The sequence below is a fragment of the Lingula anatina genome, chromosome 3, assembly GCF_051362555.1.
Source record: "Lingula anatina isolate TDL-2025a chromosome 3, LinAna3.0, whole genome shotgun sequence".
NCBI classification, from domain to species: Eukaryota; Metazoa; Brachiopoda; class Lingulata; order Lingulida; family Lingulidae; genus Lingula; species Lingula anatina.
Genome location: NC_141769.1, coordinates 9,867,616 through 9,884,069, shown reverse-complemented (window position 1 = coordinate 9,884,069; position 16,454 = coordinate 9,867,616). Strand labels below are relative to the sequence as shown.

Genomic DNA, 16,454 nt, shown 5'->3' with positions numbered 1-16,454 from the left:
TTGTCTTCAGATCATGTGACCTCCACTGATGGCTATACTCTGTTATAATCTCTTAAGAGATTTTAACAAAAAACAAAACTTTTTAGAAAAAATCCAGGGACTAATGAATGTAAAAATGGATTCATTTACCATTGGTCAGTATGGGAAAATTGTTGTTTACTCCAGGAAAATTCATTTTTTGGCCAAAACGAAGAGTTATTATCCCTTTAACTTTTTTTCTGTTAAAGACAGAATGCACAACAGGGACTCAGTTGCTCTCCGCAGTTCACAATTGGTCATATATCACACTGTACCAGGACTGAAGCATCGTCACACTATGAAATGTTCGTTTCCAGAAAATGTATTTTTTAGATTTGCATTTCTAATGACGAAATTCGCAAAGTTTTATGCCGCATTTATTCGCATTGTCAAGGTTATATTTGTGACAAAGGAAAGTTTGGCGTAGTCAAACGACATTTTATGGCGACAACAATCTCCAGAGCTTAATTACGCACATGTGCATTCTGCACATGCTCAATTGTGCCCTAGAGGGGTAATCTCCATTGAGGCACATGTTGCCACTTATACCATGGGGCATCACTGCCTGGCCTCATTTTGCTTGATTCATTCTGTTCACGCGCATGATACAATTAAGCTACAAGTTATCTCAAATCTTCAACTGAAATCTTCAGTTCAAAAAATTTCATTTTACCTCTATGAGAACTTTCCAGCAGTTCACTCGATCTGTTGAAGCGTACAGTGACAGATTCTGCACAACTTCAAGCAAGGATCAACACTATTGATCTACTTCCTGATGGCAGTATATATATACGAATGCGGAGTGTCTTGGGTAGGATGTCTAGAGAAGGTTTATTTCCAGAGTTCACTTTCTTAAATGCAAAGCGTTCTGCATAATAATAAGCAAAATAATGATTTTCTACGGTCATCTTGACAATGAAACAATTTTATAAAAAATTTGAAAAACAAGATCTGGTAAAGACAACTTTTCAATATTTCGATCAAGCCTGTGAAAAAACTCATTTCGATAAAATAGTTCACAATAAAAATTATACTTAGCAGTTGCAAAATTTCTGAAGCTTTCTGCAATGAAACTTCATTGAAATGGTCTGATCAGATAAGGTTTTATTCTTTATCTTTTTATGTATCAAAATGTTATTAAACATCGTACATTTAATACTGTAATTATTTTTACTTCATCTCTACTATATACAAATGTGGATCATGAAACTATGGAGGTACGTGAACCTTCAAGTATCATCCAAAGGAACCTGTGTTGCAAGAACTATTGGTATATACTTTTTATTATCAGTATACACGATAATAAAGCGTATAAAGCGTATACTCGCCAGAGGTACACGTAAATCATTGCCAGTACTCCCAGTCTCAAAATCAAAGTGCTAGTGGAGGTACAGGATCAAGCGAGGTTAACCGAATCAATGTTTATTTATTACCAAGCGAGAGATTGTGTTAGATGTGACTGACAGTAAGCAAAGAATTTGTGGGTCAAGATTTGCATCTTCCTTATAGAGAATGTAGCACTCTCCCGTTGCTTTGGCAACCGTGTTGCCAATGATCATCTTACAGGTCATTTATTTATGCATTTACTTATATACAGTACATTTACTTATATACAGTATATGTGAAAATTCATAATGGGTACTCGGTACAATGAATGACCCGTGTGCCCAAGTTGGATTCGCTTTGAACTTAAAAAATGGTGAATAAGTAACAATGGTGAAGGTTCTTCCTGTTTTACGGCCGTGGGGTCCTTCAGGGGAGGGGGTCTAATGGAGCTTCCTCCGAAGCGGGCCGTTTGTAATAAGAGATTTACCTGTTGGGAATGCTTCGGCGAAGCCCCTCTAGAGCGGAATATTCGCTTTGAGGGTTTTACAGGCAACTTTTCCGTCTATTGCGTTTAAAAGTATACAAGAAAAATGGCCACCAGACAAGTATAAAATATCGATAAAAAAGAAGGAAAGAAAGTCATTAAAATGAATATATATCTATATTTAAAAATTAAATTTGGTTATCATCTTAACAGCTAAGATAATTCAGCTAACATATTTTCGTTGTCTTGGAGTCGTTCTGCCCACCCTTCATACGGCTTTAAGTGGGATTCATCCCAATTATATTTCTCCATAAAATACTTTGCGAGCCTCTTTCGGCGGTTAGCCATACGAACTGGATCCGTCAAATCTGATCGCTGCTCACGAAATTTGATAATTTCAATTTGCTCCGGTGTGAGTTCATCATTTTGAATAACGTTCGTGGGAAGAATCTCCCATGCTGCTTCTCCTTCTATTTCAAAATCAAAAGGTTCCCAGTCATTTAACCAGGCACAATACACTTCCGTTGAGCCTAAAAGCTCGGGAAGAGGATCGTCAGCTTTCTCATAAGCATACCATGGCTCCTCCGAGGTTTCAAAGGGTTCGTACGAATCATTCCAACACCATTCTCGTAAGCATTCTGGACTGAAGTACCCGAAGTCGTCAGGCAGGGGAAAAGCTTTGCCATTCGGATCAATCCCTGTGATGGCTATAGACTCTCCATTACCAAGAAGTTGCAGCGTACGTTTACAAACAAGAAGCAAATCTTTCTCCGTCTGCGAGGCTCCACTGTCTTCGTTCAGCCTATTGATCATAGCATATATTTCCTTTTTGTATTCCGTTTCGAACTCAGCAGCAGTTGGTATTTTTAAATAGCCAACGCAAAAATTATCTATGACTTCTTGAATGGATTCTTTTGGGATACCATACTGTAAAAGATGCGTCATAAAATTACCTAACTGACCAGTGTAATACTGGGCATTGACAGCGTAGATGTACCTCCGGCTGCTGGGCATCATATTGTTCACAGCATCTCGCATCTGAGGGCGAAAATACTGCATCACTCCAGGGATATTATATATTTTCTTTTTGTAAATACCCCAAACAACGGCACCTGTCTCCGTGTTCCGTTCCAGAACGTCCTTTGCGGTACAGTATGTGACAGCGTTGAAGCTTTCGTTTTCGTCTGTCATTGTTGCTTGTTGTGTTGGCAGTTGCGGATATCGCATTTGCCGCTGTTGTTGGTCTTGATTCCCATGCTGTTGATGTTGCACTTGCTGCTGTTGTTGGACTTGCTTTCGATGACTTTGCTGCTGTTGCTGTATTTGTTGTTGGTACGGCTGGTAGGTTAATAGCGCCTGTTGTTGATGCTGTTGTTGAACCTCTTGGTACGACGGTGGAAAATGTTGGTGCATTTGCTGCGGCTGATAATGCTGGTATTCATTTTGATTATGATGATGATGTTGCTGATATTGTTGATACTGATTCTGTTGACGTGAATGGTCGAACGGTGAACTGTTTCGGTGTATATTAGCAGCCTTGTAATAAGTCGTTTCACCTTGATCCGGTGTCTGTTGGATGGGCGCTACCTGTATTAATCTGCTGCTACTTCCACAGCCCATTTGTAAAACCTGGATGCAATCTCTCTGTAATATATAAGAACGGTTATAAGATACCAAATCAAATAACTGTGGTTAGGCCACACTTTTTTATTTTTATGGATGACATCCTGCGCGCGCACCGATTTTTGCCCGTTCTCCGAAAAAAAAAATCCCCCCCCCCCAGCCCCCGAAGTCGGTTGTCGCAAACGTCGTTATTGAATTTGCCAGGAAATGAGCTTTCTGCGCATGCATATTATCGCCACGTGCAAATGTGGCCGCTTTGCCGTCAAATTCATCTGTAGGATTACTTTCAAATTACACTACAATAAAAGTCATAAAGAGAACGGGCGCCGTCGTTTTGGATTGGTATGCCATTGATATTGGGCATGGAGATATCACCTTTTTACAATTATGCGAAAGGCTGGCGGCAGCCAGCGATTATCGCCCGAAAACTTTCTGTGACATTCTGTACAAAGCAGCACATACCAGGTTTTCTGTAGCGAAAAATGGGTCCACAAGGGCGTCGAGGTATTTGGTGTGCTGAAGGTCGGACAGGCCACCTGACAGTTTGGCTGCTGCGTGTGAGTCGAAGTAGACAAAATAGCATCGTCCGAAATGACCTTTAATAGATTTGGTAGTATTAAGCATATCTTTGCATCATTTTTTAAACATTTCTGTGAAGTGTTCAAAGTGCTTTAATATTCTGAGAATACAAATAAAGACACACTGTTTGTTTGATATTTGTTTTATTAATTGCTATACCAACAAAATGCATGAAATAACCTTGAATAGATTTGGTAATATGAAGTATATTTATTTGTGACTTTTTTTTTACATTTCTACGAAGTATTCGCAATGCTTTAATATTTTGAGAAAATGGATATAGACATATTGTTAGTTTGATTCGTGTTTCCAGCTGTGTACTGACAGTATTCCTTTACTTATGCAGTATTTTTTTTTGGACTGTTTTTTTTTTTTTTTTTTCGCCCTCTCGCACCGATTTTGGGGTACTCAGAGGATGTCATCCATAAAAATAAAAAAAGTGTGGCCTAAGCTATTAATTGCTTCAGTACAAAAGGGACGTACCAGTTCGTTCATTTGTCTGTTAACACATCCAATGCTACGGTATTAATCATAACAAATAGCTATTTGTTTAAATATGTTTACGTAAATACTTGACGCTGAGGCATTCTATTATATTAAATTTTAGTGTCGGTACAGAAAGTAAGCTGTGTTTCAGTCTAAAATTCTCAGTTTGGGTAAAAAAAATAAACTATTAATTTCAACAATTCACATTTCAGTCTAGCATAAAGTGTGAACTCAAGAAACGAAATCACAGCTTTATAGCAACCAACTATTAGAATATATACACGATGTGAAGCTCCCGGCTATTTAGGCCCGTAGCCAGCAATTTCAAAAGAAGGGGTCTTTTTCTGAAAAACTGGGCCTTTTACCATGAAACAATAAAATTTTACCCAGAGGGTGGCCTTTTCCCAGCAAAAAGGGGGTTCGAAACCGACCCCCCCCCCCCCCCCCCCCCCCCCCCCCCACCGGCAACGGACCTGCTATATATGTACTATATCCAGGCAAGTCGTCCTTGATCCAGGTAACAACTGAGTCCTGATCTCTTCCGTGACCCCAGCCACGTGTCAGGTGTCAACCGTAGCCTCCGGTAATGTTCTGCAACTAGAACATGTCTTTACTTGGCGCCGAAGTAATGTATTTCGTTTGGAAGGGAATTTTCATGAAAGTTGTTGGGATGGCTCAAAACCTGTAGCTAAAGTCAAGAGATAACTGAAGATATCGATTGTGCACAAACGCAGCATAGAACTGTGTCTCACAGTTTTGACAATTTTTCAGAATACAATTCATAATTCTTTTTTTTTTTCGTTCTTGTATCAATACTTGCAGTGAAGGTTTTGTGCTCAGAAGCGATAATTAAACTCCGAAAATAGTTCGTATCTAACCTCGGGGGCGGATTGAGGCCGTCTTCAGGGTCTTCCAGAATTCAAGTTTACATTGATGGGCATCTAATTTTTACTGTCGGAAGACGGTCAAAAATGGAGGATGGATCAACAAAGATAATTTGGAAGACTGTCTGAAAATATCTCTTGATCCGCCCCTGTTACCTTGTCTATACTAATGATTACACCCTAGTTTAAAGTACACGTGCCTTTAAAGTGACGTTTTTCGGGTCTTTGCAGATGAACCACATTCCTATAGGTTTGCAAACAGAAGGGCGGTTTTCCCTGCATACATATACTCTGATTTCTAATCAGTCTGATTTGGCAAAATTCATCGTCTATTCTTACTTGTCATTAAAATTTTTAAAAAAGCACAACGGTAGTTAGTTTTGGGCATATGGGTGAGAATAAACTACAAACATCGGTCCAGCGGGAAGTACAAGGAGTTGTTCTGTGTTGAGTTCTAAATACAAATGCCGTCATGTTAATATCAATACTTCATAAGATTGGTGCTCTGATTAAATCAATGAATTATTCACTGTCTATCATGACATGAAATCAGTGGGTAACGCCACGTGAAAGTTTGGTGATTGACTCATACATTATCATGGACTGGTTGCAACAGTTACTTTGTGTGTGTGTGGGGGGGGATAAAGCGACAATATGGCTCAATAAAAACGAATTTCTACAGCTTAACTTCCATTCCAAAAAATTGTCGAAAACGAGTAAATTACTTCACAAAAATCTGGCATACGGGTACATGTACCCCCTGATCCTTCCCAAAACAACTGAATAACGAGCAAAACTAGACAAATCCATTTTTTTTTTCATTTTCCATACTAGAGCATTACAAACAAGTATAGTATTGTAAAATTGTCCTCAGCTGCTTTATGTTTTCTTCGCATCATTTGTCATTTTGCCTAAATGTACATGTACCCCCATCCTCCCCTTAACAAAATGCTAGATTCGCCAGTGCAAAGACAATACAGGCTGTTAAGCGAAGAAAAAACACTCGAAAAAGGTGCTGCATTCAGATGTTAAATTAAATATTCGTGCTCATTTACTACTAGTACGTAAACGTAGAACTACATTGTACACTGTTAAAACTGTGAGCAAACCCAGCTACCATCGGTCATGTTTTTATGTTATAAATTCTGTATAGAAAGGAATGTGAACCTGGTCATTATAGTGCTCACCGTGGGCGTGTACCTAGGATCGTCTAACCTGAATTCTAGATTGCGATAGCACGTGTAGGCATACTCATATGTCTTATGTTCTGTTTAAGTATTGAATGACATGTCCTTAATATAAATTCACTGCAAATTCATGGCGACTTCGTAGAAGTGGAGAAGAGTTTTACAATAGCCAATTATTTTCACTCGTCTCGCTCGGTGTTTGTGCATTGAAAACAATTTTAGGGATCGAAAATAAAGGAAAAGGCACCTGAATTTCTGAGGACAGCGAATTATTATCACTCTTCTATTTGTCTTCAGTATACATATAAAAATTAGTACAGAGGTGGCTACTCATTGCCCTCTGTATTGGAAGGGGTGGGGTGGGTTAACTGCACGCACACCTTGGGCCACCAGTGGGTTACTTGGCTTTTCCATATACAATTTTAAAATTCATTACGTCTTGCTACATCTACAACATGTCGACGGACGGCAAATAAACACTAGTAACTGATACCGCGCGTAAGACCAAGCAGCAAGCAGATAAAATAATTTTATAGTGTCGGTTTATGGTTCAAGTCTGACGTATCGTCAAGCAAAATGACGAACTTGACCTGGGGCCTTCTATACGTTTTAACCGAAAATTAATATACTGGTACTGAATCTAACATTGAAAATACTTGCTGAAGTGTTAAAAGCACAGGTCTCAATCAGATTTTAGGTAGTTTTATGCAGTTGCACTTACCTACATTGTATTCGACAGTACTTACAGTGTTCCCTGAACGTGTACACTCGCATTCCTACAGTGATCTAACTTGGCAAGCCAACAGCACCCGCCTGGTAGTCCTGATCGCAGATCTACCAGTAACATACCACAGATCTTGAGGTAACAATTCTTTTCAAGCTATTCTTTATAGCCTTTTCAACTGACTCTCCTTTTTTCTCATAAAAGGCGTATTGTTAGCAACGCAGGTTGCCACAGTACTCGCTGTGAGTGTTGTTGCCGCATTACCAATTTTTCAATGAGTGAGCTAGAGTACGTCATGTCAGATCTAAAAATAGCTGTATATATAGAATGCTGGAGTGGCCTATGTTATGAATTATACAGGCGGTCAAGCGAAAATGAAACAAATAAAAGCATAATCCAAATAAATATTTGTAATAACTATTGGGGGATTTATTCTAAGATACACCTTCGTGCCAAATATTACAGTTACAATAATAGTTAGGTAGAGGGCAAAACTGGATAGTAACTAATTAAATCGCTTTAGATCGCATAAGACAGACGTGCACAGTAAAATGTCTTTAAATGCTATTTACGTCCAGAATATTTCAGTCCAGCGATTTGATTGACCTAGAATCCACGATAATATCTGTATCACGTAAACCTGTGTTAAATGTAAAATCTTCGTGCATGTTATTTGCATACATAATCACGTGCGCGGTAAATTTAATTCAAATATGAATTAGTATTGATTTCAAATATGTGTTATTCTACATTTTTGTATCTTAGATTATTGGAATATAAAGGAATGCAAGGAAAACATAACACAATTACATTTCATACGCGATATGCAGCAAAGTTTCTACCGAGATGGTCTTAAGTAATGAAGCAGTGATCTACATGTAGGTACTTCATTTCTCCAACCACGATCAGCCTTCGTTGTTCCCAGGACAATCTACGCTCTTACCTTAAATTTCTAAACAATGCCCCGTGTGGCATTTTGCCAGTTCTTTAATGATCACATTGAAAATTCATTTTTTCCCAAAACGAACAGTTATTATCCCTTTAATATTTACCGTGAAATCAACGCCACCACTGTAAATATAAAATGAAACATGATTTTATTCTTTTATTTGGTATCAAAAAATTTCATAGAAATACCAGGGTATTATCTTGTGTTAGGGCAAAAACAAATTATGACAGGCCCGTATCTTCTGAAATCATACACTGAAGAAGAGATTTTAAAACAAAATCACGTTTACAGAGGCTTATCAGTGTTCCCATTTGTATCAGCCTAGTTAATTTTGTTATATAATAAAGGGCATGCTGGTCTAAATAATAATAATAATTTAAAAAACAACATCCAGAGCACATCATTAGGGAGGCAGTCAAACGTTTCCATGTCAGAGAAAATCCAGTGTAAAAAATACCACTTCAGATTTAGTACGAATTGACTTAAATGAAAAAAAAATACAAGATTCACAATTATAAATAATACTTGACAATGAAGCTACATTATCAGGTCAAACTATTACAGGATTTAAAAGTGATATTCAGTTTCTCATAGTTCTATATAGAACTGCCATGTTTCACTGCTTCTTATTTTGTATTTCTTTTCATAAGGGTGATATCAAAATATCACGAATCATGATTTTTACATCACCTACATAAGCTGTCAAGGACATTAAAAATATCTAAGGCAGTGAGGGAAGATCCTACCTCAACTGACTAAAAGGTTTTGCAATATTACATCACATTAAATATTTTAAACTTATATTTCAAATGGAGCATAAAAAAGAAACAACTGTGAGCAACAATGTATCTTTGCAATATAAATATGATGACACTTGTAAAAAAGATTTGTAACAAAATTATAAGAACATCACTTTACATTAAAGTTATTTATTCGACCATTTAACTGACTTTCATATTTAATAGTGTTCATTCTTTATAACATTACATGCTTAGGCCAAGGTGTGGTGTATTTCAACACACCTGTGAGAGGAGACCCATAATTTAAATAAATAAATATTGAATCTTTTCCTTGTAATTTTTACTGTAAGGTGACTTAGGTCAATGTATTTTCATATCCACTGGTATTTTCACCTACTAATACCATTTCATAATGGCATCAGCTACAGGCATATTCAGTTGTTCCTTGTATGAGCATCTCACTGAGATTTCAGTTTCTTTGATTTTGATTTGGTAGTCTTTTTTGAAGAACTGCCTCCACCAAAAAATCCTGCTAATGCTTCTGATAAATCAGGCAGCTGGTTATTGGGTTTTAAGAAGTTCATCTGGTTGGCCATTTCCTGCGAAGAGAAACATCTCAGTTACATTTGAGGAGTTACTTCACACATTAGCAACAATGAAAACTAAAACGATATCAAGCAAACATTATAAACTGCACCATTTTATATAAAAAATATTGACTTTTTACATACAAACACAAACCTGCAACAGCAATTAATACAAATTTCTTATTTCTAGATAATTTTAATACACCTTTCAAACAATTTATATTTGTATCAAACAGCACCTACAGGCTGTAGCCTGCAATTTCAAAAGGGAGGTTCTTTTTTTGAAAAAGTGGACCTTTTCCCATAAAAACTTCATGTACCTAGATCACATTTTACCAAGAGTGGACCTTTTCCCAGCAAAAGGGGCGGTTCTTTCGAACCCCCCCCCCCCCCCCCCCCCCCCCCCGGCTACGGGCCTGACCTATAAATCAAAGCATTAATTTTCCTTTGAAATTAATTTTTAATGGGCCTATAGATATGGCAGTGACACTTACGAAAGTAATGACTATAATGTTACTTGCAACGCATGTTAACCACTTACCTTCTGTGTCTCTGGATCATTTGTATTTACTAACTTTGGAAGAATTACTATGAATATCAAAGGTAATACCATCATAAGCACCTGAAATAGACATGATAAAAGTAAGGCAGGATTACTAAAACATGCTATAATACAAACACGATATATGGACTAGACACATATAAGAAAGTGCTTCCACTATATTCCTTTTTTTCTGGATAAAAATCAATCATATATTCCTTTAAATCTGGTTTCTGAATTAACTTCTCCATTAGCTGATTATAAACTAACATGTACCAAGAAAATGTGTAAGAATACAGTACTAATACATCAAAGTAATTTTAGGCTCAGTCCATTTTAACATGTCAAACAAGGTGTTAAGCCAGATAAAACTAGAGGATCAGAGAGGCGATACCGCCTCCGAATATTGTACCACCAGCTGGAGCAAGCGCATTCGTATAGACCCCCACATACACAAAATAAGGGGTGCAGCCACCAGTCTTGTGCTTGACAAGCTGTAAAAATGCAATCAACAAGAATTTTCAAAATATGCAAAAAATATATATAACTAAAAATGGTGCAATCAAAGTTAAGTTCATTGTAAGGTAGGTCAAAGGTCAATTTCAAGGTCACAGTAAATTGCCAGTATATGACTTCCTATCCAACTTCAATAGTAACTATGGACCTATCTCTGCCAGTTTTGGAGATAAAAGGGAAGCAAAATTTGCAAAGTTCAGTTCATGGTGAAAAGTAGGTCAAAGGTCAATTTCAAGGTCACAGTAAGATTGCCAGTATATGACTTCCTATTCAACTTCAATAGTAACTATGGACCTATCTCTGCCAGTTTTGGAGATAAAAGGGAAGCAAAATTTGCAAAGTTCAGTTCATGGTGAAAAGTAGGTCAAAGGTCAATTTCAAGGTCACATTTAGATTGCCAGTATATGACTTCCTATTCAACTTCAATAGTAACTATGGACCTATCTCTGCCAGTTTTGGAGATAAAAGGGAAGCAAAATTTGCAAAGTTCAGTTCATGGTGAAAAGAAGGTCAAAGGTCAATTTCAAGGTCACAGTAAAATTGCCAGTATATGACTTCCTGTGCAAGTTCAATAGTAACTATGGACCTATCTCTGCCAGTTTTGGAGATAAAAGGGAAGCAAATTTTGCAAAGTTCAGTTCAAGGTGAAAAGTAGGTCAAAGGTCAATTTCAAGGTCACAGTAAAATTGCCAGTATATGACTTCCTATTCAAGTTCAATAGTAACTATGGACCTATCTCTGCCAGTTTTGGAGATAAAAGGGAAGCAAAATTTGCAAAGTTCAGTTCATGGTGATAAGTAGGTCAAAGGTCAATTTCAAGGTCACAGTAAGATTGCCAGTATATGACTTCCTATTCAACTTCAATAGTAACTATGGACCTATCTCTGCCAGTTTTGGAGATAAAAGGGAAGCAAAATTTGCAAAGTTCAGTTCATGGTGAAAAGTAGGTCAAAGGTCAATTTCAAGGTCACATTTAGATTGCCAGTATATGACTTCCTATTCAACTTCAATAGTAACTATGGACCTATCTCTGCCAGTTTTGGAGATAAAAGGGAAGCAAAATTTGCAAAGTTCAGTTCATGGTGAAAAGAAGGTCAAAGGTCAATTTCAAGGTCACAGTAAAATTGCCAGTATATGACTTCCTATGCAAGTTCAATAGTAACTATGGACCTATCTCTGCCAGTTTTGGAGATAAAAGGGAAGCAAATTTTGCAAAGTTCAGTTCAAGGTGAAAAGTAGGTCAAAGGTCAATTTCAAGGTCACAGTAAAATTGCCAGTATATGACTTCCTATTCAAGTTCAATAGTAACTATGGACCTATCTCTGCCAGTTTTGGAGATAAAAGGGAAGCAAAATTTGCAAAGTTCAGTTCATGGTGATAAGTAGGTCAAAGGTCAATTTCAAGGTCACAGTAAGATTGCCAGTATATGACTTCCTATTCAACTTCAATAGTAACTATGGACCTATCTCTGCCAGTTTTGGAGATAAAAGGGAAGCAAAATTTGCAAAGTTCAGTTCATGGTGAAAAGTAGGTCAAAGGTCAATGTCAAGGTCACAGTAAGATTGCCAGTATATGACTTCCTATTCAACTTCAATAGTAACTATGGACCTATCTCTGCCAGTTTTGGAGATATAAGGGACTAAATGTTATAATTTTGGAGTTACCATAATGTGCCATAAATTTCCTACAGAAAAAATTAATTAAAATAAAGAAAAGGTCATTTTGGTCAAAGTTCTTGAAATGGGAGGTTCTCTGAAGTTGCAGAAGTTTAAATTTGATAAAATAATGTCATTTTTGACCACAAGTTGTCTGCTTTGCCAAGCATTATGTTTTATTTTTCCGGAGTTCAAAATTTATTATCCATTACCGTACTGCACATTTTTACGGAAGCCGACTGGTGCCATATGTTGAAAAAAAAAATTATCTCGAAATTTCGAGATAGCATTTTTTTTGTTCAAATTTCAAAATACTATCTCGAAATTTCGAGATAAATTTTTTTGCTCAAATATCAAAATGCTATCTCGAAATTTCGAGATAATTTTTTTTTTGTTCAAATTTCAAAATGCTATCTCGAAATTTCGAGATAAAAATTTTTTTTGTTCAAATTTCAAAATAGTATCTCGAAATTTCGAGATAATTTTTTTTTCTACATATGGCACCAGTCGGCTTCCGTACATTTTCCTTTCACCACCAATATGTACTTTCTGATACAGCGTAACTCGAAAACCGTATGGAATACAAAAAAACCGAGACCACCTACAGTGTTGGGCTTTACATGCTCTCCAAAATGCCAAAAAGAATGGGTCTCTAGCATTAACGGTTCTCGAATTAGAGACAGTTTTCAGTTTCGGTATCTTATGGCCGCTACTCCTGTGAAAATGCACCGATTGACCCCAAATTCACGGAGATGAAAGATGACCTGAAGGGTAACACTTTCCAATAATATTATTGGTTAAGTCTGTGTGGCGTCTGAATAACAGGGCAAAAAAATTTTTTTTCGTAAAAAATTTCATTTTTTTGAAAATTTTGACCCATTTGACCTTGAAGTAAAGGTCAAAGGTCAAATCCGAGGGTATATTTGAAATCTACACATATGACTTTTGGAAAGCCGTCTATAGAAATTTTTCCCGTAACTCCTTCTGTAGGGTAGATAATTAGCATTTAATTTTGCCATTTTTAGACAAGGGTGCATTGCAATGAGTGCCACACCCAGACCCCAATACCGACAAAGCCCAAATTTTACGTGGAACGAGTTGAGATTATAGGTGACCTAAATCCATGAGATGGGTACGGGGGCCCTTACCGTCTAGGAGGAGAAGCGGTAACGGTAACATGGCGGCGGAGCCGGCGGAACGGACCGGACGGGACCGAAACCATGTGTACCGCCAGCGCTAACGCTGGTGGTAAATTTTTTTGTTCAAATTTCAAAATAGTATCTCGAAATTTCGAGATAATTTTTTTTTCTACATATGGCACCAGTGGGCTTCCGTACATTTTCCTTTCACCACCAATATGTACTTTTTGATACAGCGTAACTCGAAAACCGTATGGAATACAAAAAAACCGAGACCACCTTCAGTGTTGGGCTTTACATGCTCTACAAAATGCAAAAAAGAATGGGTCTCTAGCATTAACGGTTCCCGAATTAGAGACAGTTTTCAGTTTCGGTATCTTATGGCCGCTACTCCTGTGAAAATGCACCGATTGACCCCAAATTCACGGAGATGAAAGATGACCTGAAGGGTAACACTTTCCAATAATATTATTGGTTAAGTCTGTGTGGTGTCTGAATAACAGGGCAAAAAATTTTTTTTTCGTAAAAAATTTCATTTTTTTGAAAATTTTGGCCCATTTGACCTTGAAGTAAAGGTCAAAGGTCAAATCCGAGGGTATATTTGAAATCTACACATATGACTTTTGGAAAGCCGTCTGTAGAAATTTTTCCCGTAACTCCTTCCGTAGGGTAGATAATTAGCATTTAATTTTGCCATTTTTGGACAAGGGTGCATTGCAATGAGTGCCACACCCAGACCCCAATACCGACAAAGCCCAAATTTTACGTGGAACGAGTTGAGATTATAGGTGACCTAAATCCATGAGATGGGTATGGGGGGCCTTACCGTCTAGGAGGAGAAGCGGTAACGGTAGCCGTCCGGCGGAGCCGGCGGAGCCGGCGGAACGATCCGGACGAGACCGAAACCATGTGTACCGCCAGCGCTAACGCTGGTGGTACAATAAAGCCACAGTGACTGTGGGATCCATCTAACCTAACACTTCATTTAAAAAAACATTATTAAAATAGTATAGAGAATCATTTTTCTTTGCATGTGTTCATCCCTCTCATTCAAATTCAGAGTTTGGTCTTACCCAAACTAACATGTTTCAGTGCCAATTTCCTTTGAACAAACATTTATAAAATTTAAAAGCAATGATACGTTGCGAAATAAACCACCCAGCATAACAAAGGAATGAAATAAATTTAGAATGGGGAACAAACGGCACCGTTAGGGCGATTCATTCCTATCTCCTTACCATTGGATTCATCAGGAGATCTGTTACCCTCCATTGTTCTCTGGGCATGTAGTAGGATGCTTTACCCTTAGCTTTGAACCTCAAGGGGTATGGGACTTGCTGCACTTGAGAACTTTGCACATTATTTACCCGCCTTCCACGTATTTTGCCTTTTGATGTCACATCCACCCTAACTGGTTCAAATACATGGTTTGGGTTCAATACTTCCAACACGTAGGAACCAGATGGTAGGTGTACAGAGAAAGTCCCATCAGACCTATTAAAATAAGTCATATCACCAGATACTCTCACTATTTGAAATGCAGTGAAATAATGGATTAACTAAGGGACTATTTGCGTTTTGAGTACATAGGCAGCTTATCAAAATTAGCTAAAGTGAAAACTGGTCAACATTTTTTGCTTAGTGGTGCAAAAATGAAATCAGTAAATCAGCAATTAAAAGCTGAACATCAAAACTACAAACTCACTTAAAGCAAACTGACTCGACACACGCCTGAAAAGCTTACTTTAAAAACCCGATGTACTGTCCACCGTCTACCGTCACACGGGTTGAGGAGACCCATTCTCGCTCAACGTTTGAGGGGATGGTGACCTTTCCGTCAATTTTGAATTTCTGGTTATTCACCACATCTTCAGCCCAACATTGGACCAAAATTAAGAGCGTAACGACCAATAAATATAACCAAGAAGTCAGATAAGAAGACCAGCTGCTCCTATCGAAAACCTCCATCTTGAAAATGAAGATATAGTGCCTCTTAGGCCCAAAAGAAAATTTTGAAAAATTATCATATTCAAATGATTTCATCTATTAAGCTTTCTTTATTTAGACATAAATTAAACAACCTTTTGTGTATTAGATCTTCATTTTTATTCGTCGATACTCAGAGGATACAAAAGAAAATACTTATATATATGTTATAAGCGGTGGACTTCTATCAAAACATGTCATCGATACAGCATAGAGAGGACTGGTCAGGACAAGCACCATACTACAGCTGCCTCTAAATCACTTTTTACGTACCCTTGGTTGTGTCCATACCATGCCATTCGCATGTGGTGAGGCAAACCTTTACATCTGAACTTTTAATTATTTTTTGTGGGCAATAGTCAAGGGTGGTGAATTCCCCAAGCCATAGCACGTTGAGCATGTACACACGTTAAGCTGTTACCTTGATTGGTCGATGAACTTATAACCACACGCATGTACAGTACGATGTATACATGCTGTAAACACACTGGTCTACACAGTGCAAGAAAAAAAAGCCATCATAATGGATTAATTATTTTTTTAATAAAATCACAATAAATTATTTGATAAAACAGTAAATAGGTTTTAATCGTGTTTAAAAATTACAATAGACTGCATGTAGTGTGATGTTCTATATGTAAAATCTTTTAATGTGGTATACAGCTTGGCCAGGTACAGGTATATTACCGGTAATTAATCAAGGTGGCAGCCGAGCGTGATCAGGCACATGTTGGTGAGTCCTGGTTTTTTACGTCTTTTCGTATGCAAAGACAAGAAGGGGTGTAGCTACAGTAGTGTACAATGAAGAACAGTCTATAGGTCTATATATAAGTTGTTTTCTTTTTTTCTACTGTTTTTTAAATGTGTATGTGTGGTGGTGGTGGTGGTGGTGGTGGTGGGGGGGGGGGGGGGCTCTCCAAGAAAAAAAAAAGAATGAAAGAAGAAAGCCTAAAACAGATTGTTTTGTGTGTATACTTAACACAAATGTTACAACTCAAATACAGGCTGTCCACCATATGGGCAACATTTT

The 16,454-nt window shown here is 37.6% G+C and overlaps 2 protein-coding genes across 3 annotated transcripts; both read right to left on the bottom strand.

Annotated features, from left to right (window-relative positions):
* Positions 1 to 1,992: 1,992 nt before the first annotated feature.
* On the bottom strand, positions 1,993 to 7,591 carry LOC106173539 (uncharacterized). Of its 2 annotated transcripts, none has more exons than XM_013554696.2 (2): positions 7,309 to 7,591; positions 1,993 to 3,472 (listed from the first exon to the last, which is right to left on the bottom strand). In XM_013554696.2, the coding sequence occupies exon 2, from the start codon at positions 3,446 to 3,448 to the stop codon at positions 2,042 to 2,044; it is 1,407 nt and encodes a 468-aa protein (XP_013410150.2). In that variant the 5' UTR covers positions 3,449 to 3,472; positions 7,309 to 7,591; the 3' UTR covers positions 1,993 to 2,041. The 2 variants fall into 2 exon arrangements, with proteins under 2 accessions (XP_013410150.2, XP_086863746.1); XM_087007620.1 differs by having other exon boundaries at positions 7,334 to 7,591.
* Positions 7,592 to 8,391: 800 nt separating this feature from the next.
* LOC106173558 (endoplasmic reticulum membrane protein complex subunit 7) lies at positions 8,392 to 15,436 on the bottom strand. Its single transcript, XM_013554726.2, has 4 exons — positions 15,183 to 15,436; positions 14,677 to 14,932; positions 10,129 to 10,209; positions 8,392 to 9,599 (listed from the first exon to the last, which is right to left on the bottom strand). Exons 1-4 carry the CDS (start codon positions 15,404 to 15,406, stop codon positions 9,459 to 9,461), a joined length of 702 nt encoding a protein of 233 aa, XP_013410180.1. The 5' UTR covers positions 15,407 to 15,436; the 3' UTR covers positions 8,392 to 9,458.
* Positions 15,437 to 16,454: the final 1,018 nt, after the last annotated feature.